This window comes from Sus scrofa, chromosome 3, assembly GCF_000003025.6.
Source record: "Sus scrofa isolate TJ Tabasco breed Duroc chromosome 3, Sscrofa11.1, whole genome shotgun sequence".
NCBI lineage: Eukaryota > Metazoa > Chordata > Mammalia > Artiodactyla > Suidae > Sus > Sus scrofa.
Genome location: NC_010445.4, coordinates 107,395,890 through 107,410,905, shown reverse-complemented (window position 1 = coordinate 107,410,905; position 15,016 = coordinate 107,395,890). Strand labels below are relative to the sequence as shown.

At 37.8% G+C, this 15,016-nt stretch overlaps 1 protein-coding gene across 5 annotated transcripts in view; it reads left to right on the top strand.

Annotated features, from left to right (window-relative positions):
* SLC30A6 (solute carrier family 30 (zinc transporter), member 6) overlaps positions 1 to 15,016 on the top strand; it is a 38,456-nt gene that overhangs the window by 15,425 nt on the left and 8,015 nt on the right. For 4 of the 5 annotated variants that reach the window (XM_021085560.1, XM_021085562.1, XM_021085561.1 and 1 more), the window contains 7 exons: positions 582 to 617; positions 1,546 to 1,640; positions 5,514 to 5,562; positions 5,870 to 5,989; positions 8,696 to 8,798; positions 10,370 to 10,417; positions 11,693 to 11,761. In XM_021085560.1, coding sequence (XP_020941219.1) covers positions 582 to 617; positions 1,546 to 1,640; positions 5,514 to 5,562; positions 5,870 to 5,989; positions 8,696 to 8,798; positions 10,370 to 10,417; positions 11,693 to 11,761 — 520 coding nt within the window. Of the gene's footprint in view, positions 1 to 581; positions 1,641 to 5,513; positions 5,563 to 5,869; positions 5,990 to 8,695; positions 8,799 to 10,369; positions 10,418 to 11,692; positions 11,762 to 15,016 lie in introns of all 5 variants that reach the window. The other variant, XM_021085563.1, reaches the window with a different exon arrangement.

Genomic DNA, 15,016 nt, shown 5'->3' with positions numbered 1-15,016 from the left:
TGCTGTCATCATAAATTCTACCTATGCCACATTTGGGAACATGAAAGAATCCATTGAGACACGTCTGGCTTGAATTCAGATATGCAGGAGTTCCCTGGTGGCTCAGTGGATTAAGGATCCAGTGTTGTTACTGCTATGGCTTGGGTCATTGCTGTGGCATAGGTTTGGTCCCTGACCCAGGAACTTCTACATGCTGTGAGTGTGGCCAAAAAAAAAAAAAAAAATCAAGATTTGTAGTGCTGGAGTTTTAATAACAGTTTCTTCGTGTTTTAGACTTCTCTCCCTTCTTTTCACCCTTCCTTAATGCTACTAAAATGAGTCTAAGTAGCTGTGGATGAAAGGAAGGCATTTAGTCAGATGTATTTTAAAGCTTAGTATAAAACCATTGAAACAGGTTCAGTAGAGAAAGGTTGACATTACATATTGAGGATAATTTGTGAGTCTCCTTGCCTCATTGCTACTAATAATTGGTTTTCAAATTGAAAAATTTTGTGAACTTACTGGGTTAATTATATATTTAATGAATAATTTTAATTTTATAATTTTTAGGACTTATTTAATACCTTATTTCTGTCTTTTAGTGCAGAACGCTTTTTGGAGCAGCCCGAGATACACACGTGAGATTCTGCTTTTGACATAATTTGCTATTAAGTTTGATTCCCAGTTATTAATTGCCATATTATTAAATAGTGGTTACTTTGGCTATTAACAGAGTTGAAAGTGTGGCAGTATACGTTTCACTGATATTTTAAGCAAAATCCTCAAAAACTAAGACTCCTTTCACCCTTAACGATTCCCAAGCTCTTAGATTTTTATACTGAACAGGGAAACCTTTCTACCCTGACTTCAGGTCTCTCAGTATTTCCAGGCCCAGGTCAACACACTAAGCCAGCCCTGTCTGGCCTTCTGTAATTTATTTACTTATTTATTTATTTTTAATTTTCTTTTAATGATTTTTATTTTTTTCCATTATAGCCGATTTACAGTGTTCTGTCAGTTTTCTCCTGTACAGCAAAATGACGCAGTCACACATACATATATAGATTCTTTTTTCTTACATTATCACACTCCATCATAAGTGACTAGATATATAGATCCTAGTGCTATACGCATGAGCTTTCTGTAATTTAAAATTAGATCCCATAAATCTTTTAGTAGCATCTGCAGAAAAGATGCAATTTTTATTATTTACCACATAGTTGCCAATTATGTGGATTTGACCTGTTCTAATCAGTTTAATTCAAGACAGTCTGACCTGGCCACAGTACTGTAAACCAGATACTATTAGCATTTATACAAATTTATAATAGCAGTTACCTGAAGAAGATACTGTTAATGCTGAGTCTTTTTTTCTTTCCTCCTGTGTAAGATGGAAGAGCAGTAGACAGAACAGAGGTCATGGGGGTTAGAAACCAAAATCAGATTCTGGCAAATACCAAACCATTGAAGCAGACTGCTGCCTTCCCATTTCTAGTCTCTCCACATGCTGGGATTACATATTGATATTGCCAAGAAAAAAGTAATGATAAATGTTATTCTTTTTAGGGGAAGATTATTAGTTGGTACTTTTGTGGCTCTTTCTTTCAACCTGTTCACGATGCTTTCTGTTCGGAATAAACCTTTTGCTTATGTCTCTGAAGGTATGTTTTTTACTTACTGTTAATTAAAAATTCAGTTAATCTCTCATTAAAAACAAGTCTTTTTTTTGTTTCATTAATTCATAAATCAATGAGAAAGTATACCCTGAAGAGAAAACTACCCCAAACATTCTAACCTCTTCCCCAAGCAGAAAATTATAAAACAAAATCTAATTATTTCAGGCTTTAAAGTAACATATTACTTAAAAAGCAGGCAGAACTGACTTAAGTTACATGTGATTAAAATATTGCATTTACCAAATAACATGAATGAAATTTTGAGATGTGTAACCTACCTAAGAAAAGTTTATTGCAGGATTTTAGAAGTGTCAGTATACTTAGAGTAGTTAATGTATTTATTGCAAATGGTTGTATTTTGTTAATTAAATGAGTTCCCAGGAACTTCCCTTAAGCAGTGGTGGGTGGACATATATTTGAAAGTAGCCAAAAAAAGGAGTTCCCGTCGTGGCGTAAACGAATCTGACTAGGAACCATGAGATTTCGGATTTGATCCCTGTCCTCGCTCAGTGGATTAAGGATCCGGTATTGCCATGAGCTTGTGGTGTAGGTCAAAGACACAGCTCAGATCCTGCATTGCTGTGGCTGTGGTGTAGGCTAGTGGCTATAGCTCCAGTTTGACCCCTAGCCTGGGAACCTTCATATGCCTCTGGTGCGGCTGTAAAAAGAAAAAAAAAAGAAAAGAATTTGGAGTTGTAATTGCAGTGACTCAAGTTGCCCTTGTGGTGAGGGTTTAGTCCTTGGCCTGGGAACTTCTCCTTACCATGGGCACAGCTGAAAAAAAACACCCAGAACAAAAAAGAAATATGCATTCAAGTTTAAACAACTTCTTGATTGTTATGAGGTATGACTTGTATTTGTATGAATTAGAGTTTATGAATTACTGTATGAACTAGAAAATTAATTGTATTTGTGATGAGCAGAATTATTTTGAAAAAACTTTATAAATTGCAAAAAAAAATTTTTTTTTTGTCTTTTCTAGGGCCGTACCCACGACATAGGGAGATTCCCAGACTAGGGGTCCAATTGGAGCTGTAGCTACCGGCCTACACCACAGCCGCAGCAACACCGGATCTGAGCCGCGTCTACGACCTACACCACAGATCATGGCAATGCTGGGTCCTTAACCCTCTGAGCAAGGCCAGGGATCGAACCCACAACCTCATGGTTCCTAGTCAGATTCGTTAACCACTGAGCCATGATGGGAAGTCGGAAGGTACAGAGATTTAGAAACTGTTTCTCTGTAAAGATCAGAAAGATACGAGAAGAAAACAATACTAATAACCTGTGACGACAAAGAAATAACGTTAACATTTCTATTTTCTTTTCATTTTTTTCTATGCACATATACTTTTTTTTTTTACATAGAATTGTATCAATTTACAGTTTTTTGTTTGGCTTTTTTCAGTTAATGTCTTGAGTATTGCTTTTCATTAAATACTCTTTGAAAAAATGATTTTTTTTTTTTTTATCTTTTCAGGACTGCACCTGTGGCATATGTCAGTTCCCAGGCTAGGATTCCAGTTGGAGCTGTAGCCACTGGCCTATGCCACAGCCACAGCAATGCCGGATCCGAGCTGCATCTGTGACCTACACCACAGCTCATGGCAACGCCAGACCCTTAACGCACTGAGTGAGGGCGGAGATCGAACCTGTGTCTTCAGGGATGCTAGTTGGATTCGTTAACCACTGAGCCATGACGGGAACTCCAAAAAAATGGTTTCTTTGGTGCTTGCATAATATTTTTTCATGAAGTTTTGTGTCTTTTTCAGCTGTATCCATAGCATTTGGAAATTCCTGGGCCAGGGATTGAACCCAAGCCAGAGCTATAACCCATGTCACAGCTACAGCAGTGCTGGATTCTTAACCCAATGCACTGGACTTGGGATCAAACTGGCAATTCCACAGAAACAAACCAGATCATTTATCCACTGTGCTGCAGTGGGAACTTCTTGTCATGAATATTTTTAAATGTTAGTCTATTGTTTAAGATTTTCAACTTTTCCTTTTAGAGATAATGCTGTAACTACCTTTTTTTTGTATTAAATTTCTTGTATGTGTTTCTAATTCTAATAAATTCCCAAAGAATAAATTATAAATGGGTTAAAATAATTTTTTTTGCTACACCTGTAGCATGCAGAAGTCCCCAGACCAGGGACTGAATCCGCATCATAGGAGGGACTTGAGCAACAGCAGTAACAACGCTGGATCCTTAACCCACTGTGCTGCCAGGGAACTCCCCAAAATAAAGTATTTTAAATATCTTTGATATATATTGCCAAATTTATTTCCAGAAAAATTATCTTGTTTGTACTGTTATTAGTTGGGAACGAAAGTTCTCAGAAACATCAAGATTTACAACATCGGGGAGTTCCCTGGTCGTCATTGCTATGGCATAGGTTTGATCCCTGGCCTGGGAACTTCTGCATGCCATAGGCACAGCCAACAACAACAAAAGATTGAAGTTCCTGTTATGGTTCAGTGGGTCAGTGACCCAACATTGTCTCTGTGAGAATGTGGATTCGATTCCTGACCTCACTCAGTGGGTTGATGATCTGTCATTGCCACAGGCTACAGCATAGGTCACAGATGTGGCTTGGATTTGGTGTTACTGTAGCTGTAGCATAGGTCACAGCTGCAGCTCTAATTTGACCCATGGCTGGGAAACTTCCATATGCCGCAGGTATGGCTGTAAAAATATTGAAATTTGAGTGGGAAATAATATCAAGCATTTTCTATCTGCCAGGCCCTGTGCTACATACTTTAAATAAAGCTTATTTATTTTATCCTATTACCATACGATATTATCATACCATATATCCCTGTTTTACACTGTGTTATATCTATTTTATACTATATTTTATACAATATTATCTATCATATTTACACTATAAATATATGTATAAAGATATATTACGCATAATATGGCAATCTTAATATTTACACTATAATTTACACTTTATTATCTATAATATTACATCATATTATCACACCATATTTTCCCCATTTTACACTGAGGCATTGAGAGATTAAGTCACTTGTCCTGGGCTGTACATCTAATTATGGGCAGATCTGGGTTCGAAGCCAGGTATTCTGGCATCAGAGTCTGCTTTTTTTTTTTTTTTTTTTTTTTTTTGTCTTTTGTCTTTAGGACTGAACCTGTAGCACATGGAGGTTCCCAGGCTAGGGGTGGAGTCAGAACTGTAGCCGCCAGCAGACACATGGGATCCGAGCCGTGTCTTCGACTTACTCCTTCTCTCACGGCAGTGACGGATCCCCAACCCACCAAGCAAGGTCAGGGATCGAATCCACGTCCTCATGTATGCTAGTCGGGGTTTGTTAACCACTGAGCTATGACAGAAATTCCATCAGAGTCTGCTCTCTTAACTGCTATACTAGACTATTTTTTATAGACTTACCAATCTTTTTTACATCATAATACACATAAAAAAAGTGATTATTTCTGTAGCACCCTGGGATAAATGTAAGAGGATGCTTGAGCCTGGAGGATACTTGTCCAGGGACAGTAACTGGCACCAGTCTGCACGTAGACACATGTCCAGCTGGCCTTTCTGAGAGTTGAGGGAATCAGTGTACCTGCAATCCATTCTCAGCTTTATAATAATAATGTCATGTGTAAGTTCATGGATTACTTCAGGTCAAATGTGTATTGTAGTTAAAACTGATTTTCATTTGGTATCTTAAAAGCATAAACAGAAGTTCTAGATTGGCAGAATAATGTGTCCTTTTGTAATGTTATATAGTCATGGCCAAACTTATTTTTTAAATGTAAGAATTGAGTATTTCTAGTAGTGGTTTATTCCGTGTATGTAATTTTAAGTATTTTCTTTTTTAAAGCTGCTAGTACGAGTTGGCTTCAAGAGCATGTTGCAGACCTTAGTAGAAGGTAAGACGTTCTAGGATTTCATGATATACATAACGTTAAAGAAATGCACCTGTCATGGGGACTTACATTACTCATTGCTGTGGTTACTACAGGAATCTCACTGATCAGATTCTTATTCTCTCCATGCTTTTTCTTACTTTGTAATTGGTGATACAAAAGAGACTTTATGAGTGAGAGTGTTTTGTTCCTAAATCCTGTTTGCTTTAGAAGATATATGGTACTAAAATACAAGGCAACTTTTATAAAATTTTCATCAGTATTACATAAGTTGTGCTAAGGAGTAATCTTTTTGTTTATTTTTCCATAGCTTGTGTGGAATTATTCCAGGACTTAGCAGTATCTTCCTTCCTCGAATGAATCCATTTGTTTTGATTGATCTTGCTGGAGCATTTGCTCTTTGTATTACTTATATGCTAATTGAAATTAAGTAAGTATTTATTATTTCTATCAAGAGTGTTTCAGTTCCTGGGGCCTTGACAGAAACTTTAGGGGCATTAATAAGATGGTTAGGGATTAAGCTTATAGCATGTTTGCTTATGACCTGTGTGACTTTGGTCAAGTCTTATCCTCAAGTGTCTTCATCTGAAAAAATTAACGGGGTTGGATTCAATAAAAATTTTTCACTGCAGTCTATAATGCAGACTGGAAAACATTAAATTCCCTACTGCTGGCTTGAGTAAAACTGAGAAAAGGAGGGTAAAGAGAGATAAAACACAGCTGCTATTGCTGAACAAGCGAAGAGAAGAAGTAGATGGGGTTTTTTTGTTTGTTTGTTTCTTTGTTTGTTTTTTGCTTTTTAGGGCTGCACTAACCGCATATGGAGGTTTCCAGGCTAGGTGTCAAATCGGAGCTGTAGGTGCCAGCCTATGTCACAGCCACAGCAATGTGGGATCTGAGCTGCGTCTGTGACCTACACCACAGCTCATGGCAATACAGATCCTTAACCCACTGAGCAAGGCCAGGGATCGAACCTGCAACCTCATGGTTCCTAGTCAGATTCATTTCCACTGTGCCACAATCCACCCATTCTTTTTCCTAAATTGAGGTCATTATCATCATTTTCTTGGTCAAATTAGAATGGTCCTCTGATGTTATATTTATTTTTACTCATCTTTAGTTATATGATATTTTGATACTAATGTCATCATTAAAAGTTGCAGATCTATAGGGGAGGGATGGATTGGGACTTTGGGATTTTCAGATGCAAACTATTACATATAGAGTGTAGAAAAACAGGGTTCACGGTCCTATATATATATATAACTGAATCACTTTGTTGTACAGCAGAAATTAACGTAACATTACAAATAGTCTATACTTATGTTTTTTTAAAAAGTTGCAAGTCTGGACATAATATGAATATGAAGCCTCCAGCAACCTTGCTAGCCATTCATTTATCTATGCTTAACTGTTTACAGTTTCATTGATGCATCACGGTTTTCATGCCCTTGCACATCATGCTTTCACTGTCTACAGTATCTTGCTTCCATCATTTTGCTTAGCCTTTTTTTTTTTTTTTTTTTTTTGTCATTTTAGGGCCGCACCCACGGGATATGGAGGTTCCCAGGCTAGGGGTCGAATTGGAGCTGTAGGCCGCTGGCTTACGCCACAGCTGCAGCGATGCAAGATCCAAGCTGTGTCTGCTACCTGCACCACAGCTCACGGCAATGCTGGATCCTTAATCCACTGAGCAAGGCCACGGATCGAACCCGAAGCCTCATGAATGCTAGTGGAGTTCATCAACTGCTGAGCTATGACGGGAATGCCCATCTTGCTTATCTTTTAAGGCTCAGCTCAAGTGTTACCTCTTTTTATATTTAGCCTTTCTGGATTATCCCCACCCCAGTAGACTTGCCACACACATCTTTGTGCATGGCACTCTTAGGCCTTCTCTTTTGTACCCAAAGCCCTTTATTACGTATTTCTTTTGTGTGTGTATGTTTTTCCCTTTTCTAGGGCCGCTCCCGCTGCATAAGGAGGATCCCAGGATAGGGGTCTAATCGGAGCTGTAGCCACTGGCCTACTCCAGAGCCATAGCCACTCGAGATCCGAGCCACGTCTGCGACCTACACCACAGCTCACGGCAGCGCCAGATCCTTAACCCACTGAGCGAGGCCAGGGATCAAGCCCATAACCTCATCGTTCCTAGTCGGATTCGTTAACCACTGCACCATGACGGGAACTCCTTTGTTATGTATTTGATGTGTATTTCCTGCTATTTTAAAGGCAGGGACTGTGTCTTATATTTCTATTCCCACCATGAGGGAAAAAGTGAAAAAAAAGAAAAACAGTGCATGATTAGCTTGTAACCTTTGGCATTTTGGTCTGTCTTATCAATAGAACAGTGAACAACTACTGATGAGATATTGCACTTCAGTACAGTGTTGCTGTAGCAAATTCCTGGAGCATCTCACCTTGTGAAATTCCAGGGGAATTTTAAAAAATTTTAATAGTAATTATTGCAAAATTATTATTTACAGCAAAATTGATATAATCACTGATCAAGTCCGTTATTCTTTCTGTATCAAAAGTGACTCATTAAATGTTTTCAGTTGTTGCAGCAAATAAATATATATGAAAATCTTTTTTTTTTTTTTTGTCTTTTTAGGGCCATGCCCCCAGCATGTGGAGGTTCCCAGGCTAGGGGTCAAATCGGAGTTGCAGCTGCTAGCCTACAATACAGCCACAGCATTGCTGGATCTGAGCTGCATCTGTGACCTACACCACAGCTCATGGCAACGCCGGATCCATAACCCACTGAGTGGGGTCAGGGATCGAACCCGAGTCCTCATGGATACTAGTCAGGTTCATTAACTGCTGAGCCACAATGGGAACGCCTATGAAATCTTTATAATTGACCACTAGATTGAAAATACATTTGGAAAAATGCTCATGTTTTTTCATCATCATCTCTCTTCACTTTAATTAGTATTATTATTAGTTATTTTTCTCTAAACTTTGGTGAGAGAGGATTCAGAAAACTTTGTTTTCCTTTGAGATGCTCCTATTGCCAGTGGTGGCCCACTGTAATAAAATAGTCCTTTTGCTTTAGAAAATTAACATTTGGTAGATCAAACTGTAAGAAGCCCAGTGAAGTATACATTTAAGGTTGAGAATTGTTTTTTCCTTTTAGTAATTATTTTGCTGTAGACACTGCCTCAGCCATAGCCATCGCTCTGATGACATTTGGCACCATGTATCCTATGAGCGTGTACAGTGGGAAAGTATTACTCCAGGTAAGTGTCTTCTGTCAATATGCATGCTTAAAATCAGCTGCGTTCTTTTATACCAGATTGTAAAACTATTTGTTCTTCTACCAGATTGTGAAATTTTTAGCTACTAATAGAAATGATAGATTTTTAGCCCTGATAGAAATGAAGCCAAGCAGTAAATCTCTGAAATTTGTATAACAAGAACCAAATGAAATTAAATTGGTGATCAAGGAGTTCCCGTCGTGGCGCAATGGAAACAACCCGACTAGGAACCATGAGGTTGCGGGTTTGATCCCTGGCCTCACTCAGTGGGTTAAGGATCTGGCGTTGCCATGAGCTGTGGTGTAGGTCACAGATGTGGCTCCTGTCTGGTGTTGATGTGGCTCTGGCGCAGGCTGACGGCAGCAGCTCCACTTAGACCCTAGCATGGCAACCTCCATTTGCCACGGCTTCGGCCCTAAAAAGAAAAAAGACAAAAAAAAAAAAAAAATTTAGTGATCAAAATAGGCACAAATCTTCATGTATTTATAAGACAAAACCATAAATGAAAAAATTTTGCCTCTAAAATTTTGTTTCAAGTAAAAACAATATTCTTAAAAATTTTTTAAAATATTTTCCCCAATAAATGTGTTTTGGTTATTACATAATATCTAGTTATGATTCTTTTATTATTTCCTATCCTTGAATTAGTGAGACATTTAAATTTCAAACAAAATTAAAAATGACGAATTACTGCTTACTGCAAACAATAGGAACATATATGGATTAAGCACCTGCATAGAAAAGTAGTTTCCCAGGACTAGATTTATATATAAGCACTGCCTTTTCTCTTTCTCTCATGCCTTTCAAACTTAGAGGTTGTACCTCCCTCTCCAGAAGCAGTAATAACAATAAGATAATAGTTGTGTAGTACTATGCCTTACACAAAGTTTTACTTTTCTCAAAAGATTTTTTAATTGGTCGGTTCTTTTTTTTTTTTTTTTTCCTCTTGGCTGCACCCACAGCATTTTTGGGTTCCTGGACCAGGGATGAACCCAAGCCATAGCAGGACAAGGCTGAATCCTTAACTTTTAGGCCACCAGGGAATTCTTGTTGGTTGGTTCTTTAAGGCTTATTTGGTTCTAGAGGTAACAGCTTCTTTGTGAGATAATAAATAAACATGGGAGTGGTTATTGTGGCTCGGCAGTTACAAATTGACTCATGTCCATGAGGTCGTGGGTTCGTGGGATCCCTGGCCTTGCACAGTGTTGCTCCAGCATTGCCATAGCTGTGGTGTAGGTCCCAGATGATGTGGCTTGGATCTGGCATTGCTGGTGTAGTCTGGCAGCTACATCTCTGATTCAACCCGTAGCCTGGGAATTTGTATGTAATGAGGGTGCAGCCCTGAAAAAAAAGACAGAAAAAAAGAAATAACTATGGGCTGATCCCTGATGTTGCTCTACTAAGTGGGTCAGTTGAAATCTCTCATCCCTAAATCATGATAGGGCACATGTCAAACAAAGCAAAGTCTGGTTTAGAACACAGTTTTTTTAGTATCAGGATTACTGGTGCAAAATTTTATCTTCCTAGATTCATACTTTATTTTTTTTCCCCAGACCACACCACCTCACGTTATTGGTCAGTTGGACAAACTTATCAGAGAGGTAAGATGGAATAGCAAATAAAATCATTTTAATTTATAATTAGAGAATGCAAAGAGTGGGTACAAGTAATTTCAACCCTTCCTAGAGTTTTATTTTAGGGAAGTTTGTGTTCTTTATAATGATACAGTAGGAGACATAGTGACAAAGAAATAGAAAAATTTCATGAATTGCTCAGTTTGGAAGCCAGATTCACTTGAAATAAATGTGGAAGGTGATGGTGTAAAAACCACACTATTTGTTGTGTAAATGCTGTGATTTTTGTGCTTCTATATTCAAACCTGGGATTTTGATTAAGTCAGAGGCCGCTTTTACATAGTGATTCCTTCACCACTTTAACATCTTGATCTGTGGGTTTAGATTTTGTATTGTTATAAAATTCCATCTGTTAACTAATGAAGGAATAAGATAAGTTATTTGGATGTTAAATAGTTTAAACTATTAGTTGTCATTATCACAAGTATACTTTGGTCATTGTAGCTGGCCACTTGTCTCAGCCATTGGAGCCTATGCTACTGCACCAATAGGCTACACGCTACATATCTGGCCTTAGAATTTCCATTTGGCCCACATCCTTATAATGTCCTGTGTTGTACAGAAATTTGTCAAAAAGGAATCCAGAGAGGGAGTTCCCCTGGTGGCTCAGTGGAAACGAACCTGACTAGTATACATAAAGATGCAGGTTCAATCCCAAGCCTTGCTCAGTGGGTTAAGGATCCAGCATTGCCATGAGCTGTGATATATGCTGCAGACAAGGCTTGGATATGGTGTTACTGTGGCTGTGGTGTAGGCCGGCAGCTACAGCTCTGTGTCAGCCCCTAGCCTGAGAACTTCCATATGCCACACCTTCGGGTATAAAAACCAAAAAAAAAGGGCGGGTGGAGGGGTGAAATCCAGAGAAAGAAAGAAATGATTGAGAAGACCAAAAAATAATAATAATAATAATAATCTGATACCACAAGTGCTGGATATAAATGTATGCCATACCAATAAAATGAAAAGAACCATACGCTGTTGAAAAAGGTGGGGTTGAGGGATGTAAAGACCTGATTCCAGAAGGATTAGTGCAGACAAGAAACTGGAAAAAAAGGCCCTGGCTCAGTACCAAATAAGCAGAAATAGCATCTTGAGCGAATGGTCTGGAACTTCCCTTGGCTAATGTGCGTCTTCATGCAGGGCTTGGCCATGTCATTTCTAGGCTTAGAGCAGATCCGTAATATGACTGATTTGTGTTGGATATGTCAAATACAGACAGCCCTATTTTCTGTTTTTGATTAGGTATCAACTTTGGATGGAGTTTTGGAAGTCCGAAATGAGCATTTTTGGACCCTAGGTTTTGGCTCATTGGTATGTTTTCTATATATTAACTTTAGTTTTAATTTAAAACATAGTTTGTAATTTTTAAAACTGAAAAAATATTTCTATAAAATTTTTATAGATTGATTCCCATTTCTGTTCAATAAAGTTAAAAATATAGATGGATTCAGTAAACTAATTGAGATTAATTAAGGAATGCTTTTCTTTAAGCATGTATTTCCTTTCAAACTAAGTGATCTTCATCCTGGGCTGTCCAAAAAGGACAAATCCATAGTCCTACATTCTTAAATATGAAAATGTTGTAAAAGTAGAAAGTGCAATTACTATCTTTTTTATTACAGTTCTCATTTTGAAGATTTTTACTGAATATGGTAAAGAAATATAATAGCTTGCTTTAGCATAAAATTCCATGCTGTCTTAACCAGTTTTGGCCTCATTACCAAAGAGACTTTGTTATGGCATGGTTTCATTGCTACATTAGGAATGATGAGAACAATTTAGGAAAGTACCCCCCCCAAAAAAAATTAAACCGCCGAGATCCTATCATGTAGAGAAAACTGCCGTTGATGTTTTGGTATTAATATTTACACATTTAGTCTCTTTAGAAAATGGGGTCAGGCTGTTTTATAATTTGCTCTTTTCACTTAATGTATCATGAACAGTTCTCCATGTTACCAAATTTAATTCTTATACAATATCATTTTTGAAAAGACAAATAGGATTTACGTTGTAACATAACACAAATTTCAGAGGTTGGTTCATTAGGGTTGGTCCAATGGCTCAGTGATAGCACCACTCTTCAGTCTTTAGTTTTCAGGCATGTGTTCTTGCAGTGGGAAAATAGCTACTTCATCTCCCCTTCCCCTTCTTTTCCCCTCTCTAGTCATTTTGGATATCTAAAACTCATTCTCTAGTGAATTCTTCAGGAAGGGCCCTTGGGAGCAGTATTCGCTAAACTTCTGAATGTTGAAAAAAGTTGGGAACATTATACCTGAAAATCATTTTGACTGGATATAAAATCTTTGAGGACATATTTTATTTCCTTGAGTTTCTTAAATGTATTACTCCATTTACCTCTGGCATAAAGCATCACTATGATGAAGCCTCATAAGACATAGCCTGATATTTTTTTTTCTTTATATGTGACTTGATCTTTTTGCCTCTGTGCCCAAATTATTATTATTTTTAAGTCCACAAATTTACTAGAATATGTCTTGGTGTTGATCATGCTGGGTCAGTTATTCCAGCTATATAGTATACCCTTTCAGTAATGGGTTATTTCAAAAACAATTCTTTAAAACTTTCAGGAAAGTTTTCTTTAACATTCTTAGTATTTATTCTCTTGCTTTCATTTTCTTGTTTGGGAATTCCTATTCTAGGCATGTCAGATCTTTGCCTTTCTTTCATATTTGTTACTTTCAGTTCCTTATTATCTCACTTTCCTTTTGATTTTTAAAAATTTCCCTCCTTTTAACTTGTATTTCTCTTACAGTATACTTATGTTTGCTTTTGTATCCCTTTTAATCTACGTTTATGAATTGATTTTTTTTGTATTTCTAATTGCCACCTCATTTCTGAGGTTTCTCCTTTTGATTTATATGGTTCTTATTTCATGTCTTTTAGCTTGATTTGAAAAAGTAGGCAATGGAGTTCTCGTCGTGGCTCAGTGGTTAACGAATCTGACTAGGAACCATGAGGTTGTGGGTTCGATCCCTGGCCTTACTCAGCGGGCTAAGGATCCAGCGTTGCCGTGAGCTGTGGTGTAGGTGGCAGACGAGGCTCGGATCCTGGGTTCCTGTGATTCTGGTGTAGGCCACGGCTACAGCTCCAATTAGACCCTTAGCCTGGGAACTTCCGTATGCCGCGGGAGCAACCTTAGAAATGGCAAAAAGACAAAAAAAAAAAAAGAAAAAGTAGGTAATAGTTCTCATCACTTTTTTTGTGGGTAAATCCTTTTTATCCTTTTTTTTTTTTTTTTTTTTTTTTTTTTTAGGGCCACACCCACGGCATATGGAGGTTCCCAGGATAGGGGTCTAATTGGAGCTGTAGCTGCTGGCCTACACCATAGCCACAGCAACTCAGGATCCAAGCCATGTCTTTGACCTACACCCCAGCTCACGGCAACGCCAGATCCTTAACCCACTGAGTAAGGTCAGGGATCGAACCCAAGCCAGATGTCCTATTGCATCCTTCTCCATAGATGCTGAGACCTTGTAGGTCTTAATGGTTTATATTTGGTTTTTCTTAGGAGTATTTTGTTATGTAATTATTTGTAGATGTTGTCCATAGGTTTTTGAATTTGCTGTCTTAGTTTCTGTTTTTATGGGGATATTTGGGGCATTTTAAAAAAGTGCCATCACTCCTGCTGTCTTTCAAGAATCCCAATGTAATTCATAATGACTGTAGATTTTTATGAATTAAAAACTCAGTGTATGAATATGCCATAATTAATTTAATTAGTCCCCAAATGGATAAGTTTTTTTCCATTTTTCCCACATAAACAGGGCAGGGATGAACATTTTTGTGGAATGATTTTTACATATGTCCATGATTAGTCCTTAAGATTATTTTTTTAGATTAAAATATACTCAGTTTACAATGTTGTGCCAATTTCTGCTGTATAGTAAAGTGACTCAGTCGTACATATATGTACACTTTTCCATCATGGTCTATCCCAGGAGGTTGGGTATAGTTCCCTGTGCTATACCTCATTGCTTATCCATTCTAAATGTAATAGTTTACGTCTACTAACTCCAAACTCCCAGTCCATCCCACTCCTTCCCCTCTCCCCCTTGGCAACCACAAGTCAGTTTTCTATGTCTGTGAGTCTGTTTCTGTTTTGTGGGTAGGTCCATTTGTGCCATGTTTTAGGTTCCACATGTAAGCAATATCATACAGCATTTGTGTGTCTCTTTCTGACTTACTTTATCCAGTATGACAGTCTCTAGTGGCATCCATGTTGCTATGAATGGCATTATTTGATTCTTTTTTATGGCTGAGTAGTGTTCCATTGTATATATGTACCACATCTCCTTAATCCATTCATCTGTGGCTAGGCATTTAGGTTGTTTCCATGTCTTGGCTATTGTGGATAGTGCTACTGTGAACGTAGGGATTCATGTATCATTTTGAATTATAGTCTGGTTATATGCCCAAAAATGGGACTGCTGGATCATATAGTAATTCCATTTTTAGTTTTCTGAGGAACCTCCATACTGTTTTATATACTGGTTGTACCGGTTTACATAATCACCAACAGTGTAGTAGGGTTCCCTTTTCTCTATA